The sequence below is a fragment of the Triticum aestivum genome, chromosome 3A, assembly GCF_018294505.1.
Source record: "Triticum aestivum cultivar Chinese Spring chromosome 3A, IWGSC CS RefSeq v2.1, whole genome shotgun sequence".
Lineage (NCBI taxonomy): Eukaryota > Viridiplantae > Streptophyta > Magnoliopsida > Poales > Poaceae > Triticum > Triticum aestivum.
Genome location: NC_057800.1, coordinates 33,104,530 through 33,121,995, shown reverse-complemented (window position 1 = coordinate 33,121,995; position 17,466 = coordinate 33,104,530). Strand labels below are relative to the sequence as shown.

At 51.3% G+C, this 17,466-nt stretch overlaps 2 protein-coding genes across 9 annotated transcripts; both read right to left on the bottom strand.

Moving 5' to 3' along the window:
* Positions 1-250: 250 nt before the first annotated feature.
* On the bottom strand, positions 251-6,505 carry LOC123060034 (protein NRT1/ PTR FAMILY 8.2). Of its 4 annotated transcripts, none has more exons than XM_044482594.1 (3): positions 6,355-6,505; positions 2,340-2,531; positions 251-2,238 (listed from the first exon to the last, which is right to left on the bottom strand). In XM_044482594.1, exons 2-3 carry the CDS (start codon positions 2,449-2,451, stop codon positions 605-607), a joined length of 1,746 nt encoding a protein of 581 aa, XP_044338529.1. In that variant the 5' UTR covers positions 2,452-2,531; positions 6,355-6,505; the 3' UTR covers positions 251-604. The 4 variants fall into 4 exon arrangements, with proteins under 4 accessions (XP_044338529.1, XP_044338527.1, XP_044338528.1 ...); XM_044482592.1 differs by lacking the exon at positions 6,355-6,505 and adding an exon at positions 5,132-5,294; XM_044482593.1 differs by lacking the exon at positions 6,355-6,505 and adding an exon at positions 2,716-3,171.
* A 4,704-nt stretch (positions 6,506-11,209) lies between these two features.
* Positions 11,210-14,161, bottom strand: LOC123057733 (cysteine-rich receptor-like protein kinase 6). Of its 5 annotated transcripts, none has more exons than XM_044480645.1 (7): positions 13,590-14,161; positions 13,009-13,184; positions 12,657-12,924; positions 12,346-12,568; positions 12,098-12,245; positions 11,789-11,986; positions 11,210-11,521 (listed from the first exon to the last, which is right to left on the bottom strand). In XM_044480645.1, the coding sequence occupies exons 2-6, from the start codon at positions 13,150-13,152 to the stop codon at positions 11,801-11,803; spliced, it is 969 nt and encodes a 322-aa protein (XP_044336580.1). In that variant the 5' UTR covers positions 13,153-13,184; positions 13,590-14,161; the 3' UTR covers positions 11,210-11,521; positions 11,789-11,800. The 5 variants fall into 5 exon arrangements, with proteins under 5 accessions (XP_044336580.1, XP_044336579.1, XP_044336577.1 ...); XM_044480644.1 differs by having other exon boundaries at positions 11,210-11,586; positions 13,009-13,201; positions 13,590-14,157; XM_044480642.1 differs by having other exon boundaries at positions 11,210-11,586; positions 13,009-13,187; positions 13,590-14,157.
* Between the last annotated feature and the right edge of the window lie 3,305 nt (positions 14,162-17,466).

Sequence of the window (17,466 nt, the reverse complement as noted above, 5' to 3'; positions counted from 1 at the left end):
AGGTTACATAGAGTCGGTTACAATGGTGGGAGATCTTGAATATCCGCATCGCCAAGCTTGCCTTCCACGGTAAGAAAAGTCCCATCCGGACACGGGACGAACTCTTCAATCTTATATCTTCATAGTCCAGGAGTCCGGCTGAAGGTATAGTCCGACTACCCGAACACCCCTAATCCAGGACTCCCTCAGTGATGTTTATGAACCATGCTGTAAAAAAAGTTAAAACTCTTATAATATCTCTACTCATCTCTGTAGAAACTTTGGGTCGCATTGCACGCCAAATTAATAAAGTACTCCCTCTGTAAAGAAATATAAAAACGTTTAGATTGCTATTTTAGTAATCTAAAGGCTTTATGTTTCTTTAAGGAGGGAGCAGTACATAACATCTGAACCTTTTTCTGACAGATTTTTCCAAGACACTAGTATATTAATCAACAAGGCAACACTCTTGAATCTTCAAGTCACAAATCACACCATGCATTTCATTGTCCTCCCTTAATTTCACCTATCTGAACTCTGAAGTCTCAATCCTTGCTTTCTTCTTCCTCTTTCAACATTCATACACCAACCCCAGGCAGAGTCACTCACTCACTGGTCATTTGCATCAATCATCAGCGCCTCCTTTGGCTTTGGCGTCTGTGTCATCTCCGGCGGTCTTCTTGTAGGTGTACCAGCTGGCGATGAGGAGGTAGACGGCGAAGTTGAGGAGGCTGAGCGCGGCGAGCAGCCAGAAGAAGTAGTCGAGGTGGCCGACGTTGAGGTTGTCGGGGATCCACCCTTGCTTGCCTCCCCTGGTGGTGAGCTTGGCCACGACGGTGACGAGCAGCGTGCTGAGGTAGTTCCCGAGCGCGACGGTGGTGAGGGAGAGCGCGGAGCACATGCTCCTCATGGCGTCGGGCGCCTGGTCGTAGAAGAACTCGAGCTGGCCCACGAAGGTGAAGACCTCGGCGGCGCCGATGATGAAGTACTGCGGCACCTGCCAGAAGATGGAGATGGGCACGACGTCGTGCTCCCCGTAGAGGCCGCGCTGCGCGATGGTGCGGAGGCGGACGAGCTCGAGCACGCCGGCGGCGAGCATGGCGAACATGGAGACGACGAGGCCGATGCCCATGCGCTGGAGCTGCGTGAAGCCGCGGGGCTGGCCGGTGACGGAGCGCACGGCGGGGACGAGGAGGCGGTCGTAGACGGGCACCCAGGCGATGACGCTGAGGGTGTCGAAGATGGAGAGCGAGGCGGAGGGGATCTTGAACTTGGGCCCAATGGAGGCGTCCAGGGTGTTTCCCTGGAGCACGAACATGGTGCTCATCTGCCCATACACCGTGGCGAAGACGATGCCGCTCGCCCAGATGGGCAGCAGCCGCACCACGCTCTTGAGCTCCTCCACCTGCGTCACGGTGCACAGCCGCCACGGCGACGGCCCGGTGGCCGCCGTCTTGTCCGCCTGCGTCTCGACGGCCGCCTTGTCGAGGAACCTCAACTGCTCAGTGTGCTCCAGCTTGCGGCTCCCCTCGATGCCGGACTCCCTGTCCGCGGTCTCGTACAGCGCCGACCCGTCGACGGTGACGCCGAGCTTGCGCGTGGCGGCGACGAGCACCTGCGCGATGCGGGTGAGCGGGCTGCCGCCGGGGCGCTGGTGCCTGTAGAGCGGCGTGCCGACGAAGAAGCTGCCGACGGCGATGGCCATGACGACGGCGGGGATGCCGAAGCCCCAGCTCCAGCCGACATGCGTCTGCACGTACACCAGAACGGACGAGGCCACCAGCGCGCCGATGTTGATGGAGAAGTAGAACCAATTGAAAAACGAGCTCTTGCTCTTGCGCTCCACGTCGTCGTGCTCGTCGAACTGGTCCGCCCCGAACGACGACACGCAGGGCTTGATCCCGCCGGTGCCGAGCGCGATGAGGTAGAGCGCGATGAAGACGGCCGCCGACTGGCCCGGCGTGGGGTCGCAGACGCCCTTGGCGGCGCAGGTCGGCACGAGGCCGTGCACGGAGGTGGCCATGGTGAGCAGGCCGAGGCCGAAGATGTAGATGATCATGAAGGAGGCGATGGTCCAGAAGCGGCCGAGGTAGGCGTCGGCGAGGAAGGCGCCGATGAGCGGCGTGATGTAGCAGGTGCCGCCCCAGTTGGTGACGTTGTTGGCGGCGGCGGCGTTGGCCATGCCCATCCGGTCCTTCATGAAGTTGACCAGGTTGGTGCTCATGCCATAGTAGGCCAGCCGCTCGCAGCACTCGTTCGCTGCATGCAACCCGATCAATCAAACACCTTGACGCCATGAGCGCCATGAACCGAAGCAGAGCATGAAAACAGAGCAGCAATGGAGTCGTGCGCGTGTGTACCGAGGATGTAGGGGCATGCGCGCCAGTTGCCGGTGTCCTTCTTGAGGGCCGGGTTGCCCTTGATGTCGACGGTGCCATCCTGGGTGTACATCTCCGCCGCGACCTCCCCCATGGCTGCTGGCCTTGCTTCTTTCTCGCCGCTCAGTCAGACTAGGCACTGCAGCGGCAGCGGCTCAGAGGAACTGCTGCTTCCTGCAAGTGTTTTTATTGACAGTGATTAATAGGGTGGTGAAGATTTATTATTGACAGTAATTAAGGGTGGAACTTGTGATGAATCTTAGCAAGAAGAGCCACATGCTTTTGGATAATAAAATCTCAAAGAAATGGGAATTGCAAATCAAGAACAAACGACTAGAAAGGACCGCCACCTACCTACTTTTCCACGACTAGAAAGAAAGAGAGACGACGGGTGCTTTGGCTGCGCGTGGGTTCTTCTCCGTCGAGAAACAATGGCGGCTCATGTGGCTGGCTGCATCACAGAGGAGAGGCTGAAACTGGTGGCGGACAGAGGTGGCCAGCCAGCCAGCCACGAATACTGATCCGATCAATCTTCCCTCTTGGGGTGGGGTGCCTGGTGGCAGCGTGGTGGTGTGGGGAATCATCCTCGGAGCAAAACGAGTGAGGAGTTTTTTTTATAATCAAAGGAGGGAGAGCATCTTCCTCGCTAAAATCATTGTTATTGACTTGTTTAAGCGGCAGGCACTCTGCCTACTCTCGTGGATGAGAGAGATGATGAAACTTTTTTTTTTGCGGGAAAGAGAGACGATGCTACTACTGGTCCCTATGAATGATAAGAGCATCTCCAACGGCCGCCCAAAAAAATTTATACCGTCATTGTAGCATTTTTAGTGCGCCGGGACCAACATTGCTTTAGCAGATGCCCAAAACCGTGCGCCCAAAAAAGCACGCAGTGTAAATTGTGAAGCGCGCCCAATCCGAAGCGCAAAATATGATGCGCGCGATGGCATTTTTCAGCGTGTGCCCAAAAGTTTTTAGCGCGCGCATAATTTTGCAACTTCTGTTGAAGTTGTTCGGCGCCCAAAAAAACAACTTTTTAACGCGCGGAGCTCTTTTTAGGCGCCTGTTGGAGATGCTCTAAGCATGGGCCAGCCTATCATTTCACTTCCAGGTCCTATATTCTTGTTCTTGACCACTCAGTCTTCAGTCCGCGGGTATTGTAGTACTCTTACTAACTTTACACTTTCTGTTATTGTAAAAAAAAAACTTTGTACTACTTTATAAGTACTACGTATTACTGTGGTAGTATGTTGCAACCAAGCATGTGAAAGTGAAAGGTGTCTCCCAAGATCAGATAATGCCGCATTGTTGCTTCCCTATGTCCGGTGAAAAGTGTACATCTAGTTTTAAAATTTATCCACAAAAGAATGTATTTCTATCTTCCCAATGCACTTTAAAGTAGGAAAAAATATTTTCTCTATCATCACACGGTAATCAAGACCAATAGCAATCTACACATGGTCTTTTTAATTTCTACATGCACTTAGCTCATTGAGGGTTGGGTAATTAAAGAGGAGAAAGACGGTGGCTTGCACCTTTTCAATGTATTTTTTACACAAGTTCATATATTGTCCTAAAATTTCTAGATGTACACTCTTCAACCAGACGGAGGGAGTATGTCTCTAAATAAAGTGAGCTGCTCCGACTGACGACCTCATGCATGTGTACATCAAATTCAGACAACACTAGTATACGTAAATCGACAGTACGTAGTACTAGTACTTATATCGCTTTTGCTTGGGTGTGCAGAGGTGCGGGTGAAAACCAAGCAACCGATGGCTGCGTGCGTGTGATCACGCTAGCTCTTTCACACAGACGCTATTATTAGCTCGTGTCACGGTTAGACGTTTGATTAGCCCAGCTCAGTGGAATACATAATTAATTCCACAACTGGTAGCAGTCGGACAGAAATCACGCGCACGCAACAGTGACGGTGCGACGCCGACGTGCATGCTCTGCTCTCCGGGCACGGAACGGGACCAAAACGAGAGGCAGCGAGCGGCGTGTTCTCGTTCGTCCCCACGGCGCGGCGCCGAGAAGGACGACGTGTCAGTTGGCTGCCTCTGCGTCCGTCCACGACAACAGGCAAGAAAATATCATTCATATGCTCTTGCTGCTCCCGTCCAAAGACGTTGAGGTCCGTCGACAAGGAGACCGGCCGACGTGACGGAGCAAGGAATAGGGGGCGGGTTATTGATAATGATATGCACATGACGGGTTGCCAAGGACAGTGAGTTCACATTACTGATTGCTTTGGTTTGGTTTGCGTGGATGGCATACTATGAGTGAGCCAGTGACACTGACCTTGGTATAGAAAACTATACAATTCCGTTGATACATGGTCTTGACCAGCCAATTAATTACGTACTACTCTACTGTCAAACACGCAATCAATCAGCTCCTGTCTGTCTACAAAGGGCAAGGACACCGGTCTACTGTATTGGCTGGAGCTGCCATTTTATTACGCGTGCTACTTAATTACTACTGGTAGCTGTACTATGACGGAGTAGATTAATTGGGTATATTTGCCGCCGGAAAGGAGTTTTTTTTTTTTTTTGCGGGTGACGCCGGAAAGGAGTTTATGCAAGGCGGGGGGTGCGAGCCGGACGTGAGGAAGACGCCCGTGCTGTCTGACTCGAGTTTTGGCAGGCATGTTTCAACACCACACCACAAGTATCTGAATCTGAATCACCCACCTTTCAACGTCGGATCTCTTTCTAGAAGGCGGAGGGGAAATCTGTATCAGTTATACTAGTATATATATATATACGTACCTTGGCGCGACGGCCGGCGGGGATCGGATCCGGCCCTCTGCTGTCCTCCGAACTCCCTCCCTCGCCCGCCCGCTCTGTGGCTGTCAGCCCGTGTGCGTGCGCGACCAATGTGTTTGTGTGAGAGACCAATGTGTTTGGCTTTGCCTTTGGCTTTGGAGGCTCCTGCTCCCACCCGGCCGGTATTTATAGCCAGAGACGACGACGACGCGCACCGCGAGACCGGCGTCCGGCGAGACGTGCCCCGCTGGCTGCCTGGTTTCCCACCGCGACAACGACACTACCCCTCTCTCTCTCTCTCTCTCTCTCTCTCTCTCTCTCTCTCTCTCTCTCTCTCTCTCTCTCTCTCTCTCTCTCTCTCTCTCTCTCTCTCTCTCTCTCTCTCTCTCTCTCTCTGTCTCTCTGCGTCTCCGTGGCATGCATGGACTGCGATGCTCCCATCCAAAAAACGTGACGCTGCAGGGATTGCGTATCGCGTCTTCACATGACACTCGATTAACAAATAAAAATACTCCTACTACAGGGATCTGCAAGCTGATTCGGTTGATGGGAGATGGATGGCCTATGAGTGAGTCCCTCACATTGACCTGTCGAGAAAAAAAACTAAGCACACGTACTAGTACTCTTGCAGGTATCTGAAAAATACTGTAGTACTACTTTTCCGTTGATGATGGTGACGACAGAAATATTCCAGTCAACAGAACGTGGTTTCGATCATGAACAATCTCTTGCAGATAGATGCCCTTTGGCTTCGCCTCCACCTAGTATTAATATTGAGCAATAGCTGGCCGTATGAACTCCACTGGCTTTATGCATGCCCACCATGGCTCTGCGTCTCCGTGCCGTGCCGTGCCGTGGACTCCCAAGCTCCGGCCCAGAAACGTGACGATGCAGCAGGTCCCCTTCGATTGCATATCGCGTCTTCACATGACACTTGCTTAATTATTGGTCGATTGAGTGATTGGAGATGGATGACCTATGGCTATGAGTGTGAGTAGTCCGTGTCCCGGTGTCCGTCACATTGACCTCCCGGGAACAAAACCACGCACACGCAACTAATAATATTTTCCCGTTGTCCCGATATATCTCTGTTACAGACAGACCACAGAAAGAAACACACCCTGATAGAAGATGCAGTGATTAATTCAGAGATATAGCCAGCCATGGGACTGCATGCATGCAGGGGGAGGGGGGAGGAGCCCCGCCGCGGCCATCGGCGTACGTACCTATGTTGGTCGGTGTCCACGAGCGGCGGCGGCCGGCCGGAAGGGATCTCCGCCTCAGTCGTCGCCCGCCCCGCGCGCGGGATTCCCTATGGCCTGGTCTGACTCGCTGTCTCTTGTCTCTTGTCTCTGCGTGTGTGTGTGTGTGTGTGTGAGCCACAGCCACCTTTGGAGGCTCCTGCTTTGACCCGCCCGTATTTATAGCTAGCTCAGGTCAGGACACTTGCCCAACTAACCACTAACCAAACGGGCAGAAGCAGACATACACCGCATGTAAATAACCCTGGGAATGACATGACAGCCATGGAAACCAAACCACCCAAAAGTGAACGCGCAGCCCATTCGTTTCCGGTTCGGTTCGGTTTGATTGATTGGTAGACTACACTGCTACTGGACGTAGATAGGAGATCCTAGCTGTTACGTACACGGACGGATGGGCGTGAGGTCTACGGCGCCGTTTTACTAGTACTAGTATTGATTTCTCCTTGGTGTGAGCACCCAATCTTCCTCCTCGGCTCCTCATATTCTTCCTCTCTTTGTCCAATCCATGCATGATCCAGCGACGGCGATTGGGCGGATCGGCTAGTGGAAAGACAAAAAGGAAATTGACGGCGGTGACAAGGACGCCGACGACGACCTTGCCTTGCGTTTCCTTCCACGCGATCCACGACGCGCGGGCCATCGCGTACACACGGACACGGTTTGTACTGTACATAAAATTACAGACGCAGCAGCGTATACGCACGCATGCATCTGGCCGTGGTTTCGGACCCAATTCCAATCCATATCCATGCGCACGGGCGCCTGGCATACGGACTCCTAGTCGCGTTCGCCTCGTGGCACGCGACTGTACTGCTACGGCATGCAATGCATGGCACGCTCTCTCATGCACAACCACAAAGATTCCGGCCACCATTCTTTAGCCGTTGACGGAGCATGCTAGCATAGCTAAGGGCATTTCCAGCCGTTCGCCTTTCAGGAGGGGCAAAAAATCGTTCTCTGGAGGGCGCACCGGCGCTAAACCGCGCACTGGGGACGTGATGCCCCCCACTCGCGGCCCCCCACGGGTTTTTAAAGTGTTCAAATTCGGCGCAAACACAACGCAAACATGGACGAGTTCGTTCAAATTTAAACATATTTTACAAAAAAATGAAAAACTACCGCAGGCTACCCCCGCTGTCTCCCTCGCCGCCCGCCCACACGGTTCTACATGCCGAGGAGACTGTAGAACCGCGTGTAGTCACCGCCGCCGTCGTCGTCGTCGTCGTCGTCGCCCCCGCCTACGCCTCCGTCATCCCTGCTGCATCCCTCCCCCGGTTGGCGCGGCGGGTTGGACGTTCCGAGGGCGGCGTCGTCGTCGTCGCTGTCGAGGACCACGATGCCGTGCTCGTCCTCGCGCCCACGCTTGCGGGCGGCGATCTCCTCCAGGGCCCGGCGCTGCCGGACCATCTCGTCGCGGAGGTAGTCGACCCGCGCCCACCGCAGGGCGTCCTCGTCGGAGAAGCCGCGCCAGGCTATCTCCTCGTACTCCGCGGGGAGGCCGGGCTCCGGCTTGGGCTCGACGAGGACGAAGCGGCCGGTGGGGGAGACGTTGTCGCCGATGCGGAAGCCGGAGCGGCGGGTGCGCGCGCTGACAGGCGTGCCCTGGGGCTCCGGCTTGACGGGGCGGAGGTGGAGGCAGGGAGAGCCGCCGGACGAGGAGGAGGACCCCCCGGTCACCATGCGCCTCGGCGTCCAGGAGCTTCCCCGGCGGCGTGAGAAGGACGGGGGAGTGGGGTACTCGAGGCGTGGCGTGTTGCCGCCCTCGATGTACTCGAGGACAACCTCCAACGTGCGCCCGGGCACGCCCCACCACCGACGCCGGCCGGCGGCCTTGAGCCTGCCGGAGGGCACGACGCCGTTGGTGGCCTCGAGCTGCTCGGCGTGACGGCAGCGGAAATAGGGCTCCTAGAGCGGGCTGTCGGGGACGTATCCTGGCCCCTCCCTCGCCGCACGCGGCAGGGACGAGCGGATGCGTGCGATCTCCGCACGCCGCGCCGCGCCGGTGGGTACCGGGGGCACCGGCACACCGCCGGCGCTGATCCTCCACGCCCCGGGCACCCGCATGTCCAGCGGGACAGGGTACTCGGCCTCGAAAAGGAGGCGAGCCTCGTCCTCGTGAACATGGCGGCGGCCGAAGTCGTTCGCCGCCGCGCGGTCGCCTGGGAAGCGCTCGGGCATGGGTGCGATAAACTGGAGACGGCGGGAGAGAGGAGAGGAAGGAACGATGACGTCGAGAGAGTGCGAGTCGCCGAGTGCGCTGGGGCGCGTCTTATATAGGCCGAGGCGCCGCCCGTGCGCGTGCCGCCATGTGTACGTGTGGCGGGCGATGGAGGGCGAGGGACGCGCGTCATCCGGTCTTCACTGCGCCGCCCGTGAGGCATCAATGGCGCAGGCTGACCGGCACGGCGCGCGGCAGCTTTGGCATTGATTCGCCGCGGGAAACGAGGCGATGAGGACGACGAAGGGGCGAGAAGAGAGCCGTGTCCCTGACGCGGCGGGCCCGCGGCTGTTTCGCGCCAAAACGGTTCGCCTCGGCGCCCCCGGGCGCCCCCAGCGCGCCGGGTTCGGCCTGGGTCTGCCGGCGCTGTTTTCGGCCAAGGCCGGCGAAAATCAGGCTCCTGGGGGCGCGATTGGGCCGATTTTTCGGCGCCGGCGCAAAAAAAACGCCTGGGAAGGCCTTCCTGGGGGCGCGGCTGAAGATGCCCTAAGCGAGCTACTGCATCGATCATCATCGCATAATTCCACCAATTCGCTTGCGCCTTTTCTTTTTCCCAGCCGTCGGCATCATTTTTCTTCTTTTTCTCGCAAAAAAAGCATAATTTTTCTTTTGTTGTTGACGAAATCCTGAAGGTTGAAAGGGAGTGCTTTGGGGCAAAGGCCCGAGGCGACATGCGATAGACGATGCTCGCTCCCTCCCCACCACCAAAGCCGCCGCACTTCCAGCCGCTCCACCACGCAGACCCACGCGCCGCCGCGGTTGTGAGCCTCGGAGCCTTCCTACGCGGCTCGCTCTCACCGCCGTCGCCGGTTTCCACCCGATGGCGGGGGTGGGGACAACGCCGCGGATTTCGTCCGGAATCTAGTGGCTCAGATCTGCTCCATTGTCGGGACCCTGATCCTTAGTCACACCAATCTAGCATATAACACACCATGTCACTTCACGGCCTCACGCACGTTAACCCACAGCTGCCGCTTTTATCTTGGACGGGACCGTTTGCATCTTTTGGCTCACGTATATGATTGTGATGCTAGCATTCATATGACATAGGACTCGGGTTGACATGATTAGTCATAAAGCAAGGTGACCCAAACGTACAAGGACAGTGTCGGTGTCAAAAACGGAAGATCTCGGGTAGGGGGGCCCGAGCTGTTAGATTGGATCGATGGGTAACAGGAGAAGAACACACAAGGGATTTACCCAGGTTTGGGCCCTCTGGATGGAGGTAAAACTCTATGTCCTACTCTTGTTTATATCATGAAGGTATCGAAGTACAGAGTTGATCTACCTTGAGATCGTAAGTTGTGGTCTAAACCCTAGGTTTGATGAATGGGTGTATGGATGGATTCGCCTCTACGGACTAAACCTCCTGGTTATATAGACACCGGGGGTAGCTAAGGTTATATATGGTCGGTTACTATCTAAGGATCCACATGTTGAATCTAAATATGCTCGAAGTACATGCCAAGTCTTCGGTCGCCGCACTTCGAGAGCCCCTGGAGTCTTGCTTTCTCAACGGGCTGGTAGTCCGGCCCATACTTTAGCCCGGCTTGGCTAGGACCCCCTAATCCAAGACACCATCAGCAGCCTCCGAACTTGTCTTCGAAGCCATGGTTGACAATCTTCCTCGGACAATGTCTTCGGCTTAGCAGGCAAGTTCCACATCTTCGGACGGGTATAATGCTTCGTGGGTCCTCTTAATGGATCCCTTTGGTAGAGGCCCAAGTAACTCCAGTCATGTGCTGCTCAAGGCGTACTAGTGTTCATCCAAAGTACAAAGCTTGCTTAGTCCCGAAGACTAGCAGCGCAGGTGAACTCGGGGTCAGTTATTGACAGCCTTTTACTGAAGCGTCACCAACCCTGACACGACATACGTCAGTCATTACTTATTTGAATCGTGGTTCGAGGCAAACTTCTTACTAGCACGTCGTATCAAAACAGAGATCGTGCCCCACATTTTGGGGGATATCATCAATCAACTGCTTCTCGCCATGCGGCCACAACGGCAAGGTAAGCCGAAACGTGGCGATTTTTACGGCGCTGAAGAGGGACGCTTCGCCTTTTGCTGGCTTATAAAGAGCAAGGGGGTAAATCGAACTCCACGCTCTCCTCTTGATCGAGCGCCCAAATCCTCAAACCTTCTCATTTCTAATCTCAAGCCCACAGCTTCACCCAAGCTTCCGCGCCCGCATCAATGGCCGATGCAGATGTGAAGGGGAGGTGGGTGGCCTCCAAGGTCACCGACACCACCATTGCTGAGCTTTGTGCGGCGGGAAAGAGTGAATATTCATCCATTCAACCCTCCTCTGGTCGAGAGTGAATATTCAAGTGTTAACAATAGGGAAAGAGTGTCATCAACTCACACAAGTACCATGAAGCAAGTCTTCTGGTGGTATACACTGGCATTCTGCAACCAGGCAACCAAGTTAATTTAATATGACAACCAAGTGCCTCATAACCTGACAAGTATCGACGAAGAAAAAAGTTGGCAAAACATACCAACATGTGATCTAGTTTCAAAGTTCTCACCAGAAAGAAATCAACGGTGAAACCGGATTATCAATCAAGATAGGCCGGAGAGATGAAACTTTTCAAAAATTCAAAATCAAAGAAATCATTGTTGATGTCATGCCAATATATTGTTGCATACACGCAAGAGAGAAGAGGAAATATGATGCCACATGGGAAATCGGCCCTGGGGCGCCGCTGCCTAGTCGTGTTCTTATTGGTACTGACATTAAGAAATAACTACGTAGTTGGGTAAAAGAAAGTATTTTAAACAAGATCCACAATGACGCACATCAGAAAGAATTATTTCAAAATCATTGTAGCAACAATGAAGCATGTTGTTCCATCTTCCACATCTCTGCTGAAAAGACCGAAGTTTCATGCTCCGTGGAAACTGGAGATCTGAAGTTCCATATATAGTGTACGAATGTTACGACCAGCTGAAATGCATCACGAACTAAATGGTTCTGCAGATGTTAAGTGTTAGGTTAGTCAGAATTGATTGTCCTTTATTAGAGAAAGGAATAAAAAACTTCCTCTGCAATCTCATAAAACAAAATCATTTTAACAATGAACTCGGACCTGGGCCATTGAGCAATATTATATTGAGGTGGGGGCTAACAAAATCATAACAATAGAAAGCCATTGTGTGCCCAGGTAATTTCATACCGCATATGGCATTCAACTTCCAGTTGACCATAATCCGTTGAGCCTATCGACAATCTCTTCTATGGAAGGTCTCTTCTGCCGATCGATCTCCACACATTCTAGTCCAATTTTGATGCATACTTTTATCTGCTGAAAGCGATCCCCATCAAGATGTGGCCACTGAGACACTATGTGCTCATCCGTCCAGTTATCATGTACCTACGTACAGAACCAGAATTATGATCCTTGGAGATAATATAAACCAATTGTATCATGAGCTTCTAAATATATACCCCAGTCTTTCAAGAATCAAGTAATAATTTCTCTTACGCTTTTTATAAATTGCGTCGCAGATGGTTCGTTGTTGGAACAATTTTTCTCAACTGTGGTGGTCTCCAAGATTAATAGGCCAAGACTATATATGTCTGACTTGGTGGAGATCTCGCCTCTGTATAGATATTCTGGAGCTATGTATCCACTGACAACAAAGATTTTAGTAAGTATTGCTGGAGAGAACAAAATGCAGTTCACTTCATAAAGACGGAACAAAATGTTAACGGATTTGATGTTTGACTTACTATGATCCAACAACATTTTGTGTTCTCATCCGTGTTTGTTCTTGACCAAAGAGCCTCGAGAGACCGAAATCCGCAATTTTCGGGGTCATCTTATCATCCAGCAGTATATTCTCAGGTTTAAGATCCATATGGGCAATGTTAATGCTGTGTAGGAAGGCTAAACCTTGGCAGATCCCCTTGATGATTCTGAAGCGTGTGTCCCAATCCATTACACAGGATACCTCTGAACAAGTGAAACATTGCATAATGTAAGTACTCAAAGATAATAACTTCCAGCAGTTTTAAAATAAAATGGAAAAAAAATTATATACCAAAAAGATTCTTCTGAAGGTTCCCCTGCGGCAAGTACTCGTAGCAGAGTAAACTTTCAACAATGTCTGCAACAATATATCTTCCATTGTTTTGCACCACTTTCTTTTGGGCTTCATGGCAGTAGCCGACCAACTTTACTACATTCTCATGATGTAGTTGCAGAGCCATAATATTCTGAACCTCGTTAGTAAATACTTTGTCACGCGCGATTGGTGTATTTTCGGCAAGTTTCTTCACCGCAATTTTTTGCCCGTCTGGCGCAATCCCCTGTTCAAGCTCAAAAAATACATTTTCAGCAAATGTTGGCATCTAATTGGCACGAAAATGTGAAGGCACGCATGACCATATTACCATATAAACAGTTCCAAATGCGCCTGTACCAAGTATACGCTCTGGTGAGAACTGATCGGTGATAGTCTTCAGAAAATCTAGCGGCAGATCCTTGGGCAATGTGCTCAGAACGCTCGGCTGCCCTCCGCTAGCCCCCGTCGCCATTTCTGATGATTGAGCACAAGTTTTGAGCTGAGCTGCTACAAGGCACAAGCTATGTATGGATGGTCACAAATCCTTGTTTACCAGAGCAAGACAGATCTATTTCAGAGAAAAGCCAAACATCCCAACTTCATCAAATTAATAAAGCCATCAACCGGAGGAGAGACCACTGTCTCCCCTCACCCGCTGCCGTCCGCCGGTCAGCAGCCCACAGAGCGGCCAGCCATGGAGCCACAAAACAGAGAGCGGGGAACGAACATGACTTGGCCTCCACCACCGACCGCTGGCATCCAAGGAAGAACCTAACCAATAGAGCCGGCACCCGACCTCGCGTCTAAACATGCATGGATCGATCTCTAGGATACTAAGCTATAAACATACATGGTTGCTGTAAGAACATCTGAAACTAAGCAGCTTCTCAGTTTCTAAAAAGCTCTGACCTGGAGAAGATGGAACACTTGGGGGGAATCGAATCCTCCCTCTCTAGAAGTAGCAGCTGTGAAGAGCCAAAAGAAGAAGGAAACGGCCGGGGACGATGAGGCTCCAGAGAAGAATCGCTTCCCTGCTAGCCTCAGCTTGATTTGTAGAAACCAAGCCAACGAGATCTGCGCAGACAAGAATGAGTTGACTTGACTCTGGCCTACGATGCTCGTCTTTAAGAATACACACACACAAAATCATGTCGGCATCTCTGCTTTAAATATTCCCACGCTGTAGCTTTCGTCGACGGTCAACACATAACAGAAATGATTTGTCTGTAAACCATGCTTGCACCTTGCTTTGGACTAGGACTAGAGAAAAAAGTTTTCAAATCTCTACCACAAGGCTCTTAGAGCAACTTCAGCAGATGCCGCGCAAGGGTGGTGAAACCTCTAAATTCACAGTATAGGCTGGCCGGAGCAGGCGGGGGAGCTCGGCAGCGGCGGCCGGAGTGTCGCCAGAGTAGGCGGCCGTCCGGAGGGCGCGGGCGCGGAAGGCCTTTGGGATCGGGCACGGGAGGCGGGCTTGCCTGACGCAAGGAAGAGGAAATGATTTTTTTTGTGGTACGGTTTTGCAGCACCTATTCCGCCCAATTCCGCGGCACCATAAATTCGTTTCAAGAGGAGCCGTAAACTCTTTGCAACATCTGCTAGAGTTGTTCTTAGGGTATTTCCAATTTAGCATACCCCAAATTAAACACCGCAAAATATTCGCGGATACGTCCACATACACCGATAGGGGAGTCAGCCATCTAACCCCATGCATCACACGTACCATTCCAAACCGAAATATTACAAAAATGGATGGAATTTACGCTCATGTTCACAAGACTGCAGAAAAAATTGGATCTCTAGTAATCTAATCGTTTCTTACTCCTCTAAGTATTTCAAAGAAACATAACATGGACATTGCTGAACTTGGGAGAATAACATTCACTCCCCTAATTTGATCACAATGTCATACTTTGACACCCCCTCCTATATGTCGACGGACAAGGCCCAGTCACATAACAGACATAGATGTGGGTTCTTTTCTCTCTTTATATTTGTGAAATTGTTTTATCTCTATACCATGGTAATTTTATGCTATATATCATGGTAAATTTATGATTATAGCATGGCAAATTTTTGTACTATGTTTTAGTAGGAGAGATGACATCTTCGTCAACTAGGAGACGTCTATGATGACTTCGTCTATCTTAAAATATTATGCGGGTTCAGCACCTTGGAGGTGTTGTGTGCTGTGTGCGTTCATAAGGGTAGGTGTATGTGCGTGTATGTTAACATCTTCAATTGTACCATGTTAAACAGATAAGTGCCACTGCAACTTTGCCGATTCAGATGAATGCCACTGCAATTATCATCTTTCGAAAGTGCCACTGAACACACCTCTAAATAGCATTACGTAAAATTTCAGACCAAAACATATAGTCGCACGTGATTTCCATATAATTTTTGTAGTATGCTTACAAAACTGAAAAGTGATGCGGCACAATTCGATCATGCCCGGAGTCTACTCTTCCTAGGTAGGATCAAGCACATGCCCAGCGAACACAACAGTGCCTGAAGTCTCCTCAACGATGAAGAAGGCGAACGGGTGGTCGGCGACGAAGTCCACTGTTGGAGGTGGTGGCACACACTCGTAATCACAGTAAAGCGAGAACCCCAAGTCGTCGTCTGACTCCACGGTGACGGCGGCAGCCTCGCACCCCTCCTCGTTCATCTCCACCACCGCCTTGTGGACAACCTCGCTTACACACAATGGCACGACCGACTCGTCATCCCCGACGATCCCAGCCATGTTGGCCAGAACGCGGTTGAAAGGCAGCTGGACAGTGGCGAGGCCACGTTATAACTGTGTAGTCGCTTGACTACACAGGATTTTTGTACGACATTGACCCCCATGTCTATGTACCACGTCGTTGAACCAGCAATTTAACTTACAGCCCATCTATTCTCTTATCCCCCTGCTTGTGTATCAATTAGTTGGGTCATTATTGGGCCGTACAGCAAAAAGAAAGTCCAAAATCCCTTAACTGATCGTACTGTATCGCTTGATCTACAAATTACGTGATATCTTTGGCTCCCCTTCACGCATGCCTCTTCGTGGACGGCCGCCGCAGCGCCGTCTTCAGACTTCACGTCCCGACGCCGGTGATCTTTTACTGGACTCTGGACGTGAGACGCGAGGAACGACCACCTTGGGCCGTCCGGCGAGCCGCGAGCGACGCACCTGCGGCTGCACATAAATTGTTCGTCTGGTACTCTGAATCAATCGACCAATACTATTGTGCTAGTCTGCACTCTGTATCTGATCCAACACAAGGCAAGGCCCTCCACTTTTCTACTTCTACTTGTTTGTTTTATGTAATGCTTGACATCACAAGGTTTTGATCCTGGCACCGCCACTGCAGCTGGAGGCCCAGGTCCTTGAGAACGTTGCGGATGTTGTTCATGTACATCAGCTTGAACTTGGGCAGCCGGAACTTGCCGACGGGGACATGGTCCCTCGGCAGGTGCTCGTGTAGGAACTTTGGGCGGGCCGTGATCCTCCCGACCAAGCTCCTTAGGCCGTCGCGGTCCTCGGGGAGGAAGACTCACATGGAGAACTCGGGAAGGCCCTCGCGCGGCTTGGAGTTGTACGCCGGTGGGCTGTCGTCGTTGAACGACTTGTACGGCAGCTTCAGCACCCTGAACCCGTCATGGCACGCGATCTGCTGGTACATTCTCCACGGCCTCTGCAGGAAGGGCACCTTGTCCACGATGCTGCCATAGAGAAGGTGGAACTCATCGTTGACGGTTTGATAATCAAGGTATCAATCCAGTAGGAGAAGAATGCGCAAATCATCAATACTTGCACAAACAATCAAACACTTGCACCCAACGCGATAAAGGGGTTGTCAATTTCTTCACGGTCACTTGCAAAAGTGAGATCTGATAGAGATAGATAAACAAAAGATAAAATACTTTTGGCATTTTTGGTTTATAGATCTGAAAATAAAAGATTGCAAAATAGTAGATCGAAAATTAATATAATGAAAAATAGTAGATAGGAAATTAATATGATGGAAAATAGACCCGGGGCACTAGAGGCTTCTCTCTTGAAGGCAAATAATACGGTGGGTGAACAAATTAGTGTCGACCAATTGATAGAAAAGCGCAAAGTTATGACGATATCCAAGTCAATGATTATGCAATATAGGCATCACGTATGTATCAAGTAGACCGACTCCTGTCTGCATCTACTACTATTACTTCACTCATCGACCGACTCCTGCCTGCATCTACTACTATTGCTCCACACATCGACCGACTCCTGCCTGCATCTAGAGTATTAAGTTCATAAAGAACAGAGTAACGCATTAATTAAGATGACATGATATAGAGGAATAAACTCAAGTAATATGATTAAACCCCGTCTTTCTATCCTCGATGGCAACAATACAATACGTGCCTCGCTACCCCTACTTTGTCACTGGGTGAGGACACCGCAAGATTGAACCCAAAGCTAAGCACCTCTCCCACTGCAAGAAAAACCAATCTAGTTGGCCAAACCAAACCGATAATTCAAACAGACGTACAAAGATACCAAATCATGCGTATAAGAATTCAGAGGAGATTCAAATAATATTCATAGATAAGCTGATCATAAATCCACAATTCATCGGATCTCGACAAACACACCGCAAAAGAAGATTACATCGGATAGATCTTCAAGAACATCGAAGAGAATATGGTATTGAGAATCAAAGAGAGAGAAGAGGCCATCTAGCTATTAGCTATGGACCCGTAGGTCTGTGATGGACTACTCACGCTTCATCGGAAGGGCAAGAGAGTT

What these genes read in the sequence shown, in the direction of transcription:
- LOC123060034 (XM_044482594.1), bottom strand. Translation starts at nt 2,451, where the DNA reads ATGGGGGAGGTCGCGGCGGAGATGTACACCCAGGATGGCACCGTCGAC. An exon ending in CGCATGCCCCTACATCCTCG is followed by an intron (nt 2,239 to 2,339) that starts GTACACACGCGC and finishes GGTTGCATGCAG; the next exon opens with CGAACGAGTGCTGCGAGCGG.
- LOC123057733 (XM_044480645.1), bottom strand. Translation starts at nt 13,152, where the DNA reads ATGGCGACGGGGGCTAGCGGAGGGCAGCCGAGCGTTCTGAGCACATTG. An exon ending in CATTTGGAACTGTTTATATG is followed by an intron (nt 12,925 to 13,008) that starts GTAATATGGTCA and finishes GAGCTTGAACAG; the next exon opens with GGGATTGCGCCAGACGGGCA. An exon ending in CAAAATGTTGTTGGATCATA is followed by an intron (nt 12,246 to 12,345) that starts GTAAGTCAAACA and finishes CTTTGTTGTCAG; the next exon opens with TGGATACATAGCTCCAGAAT.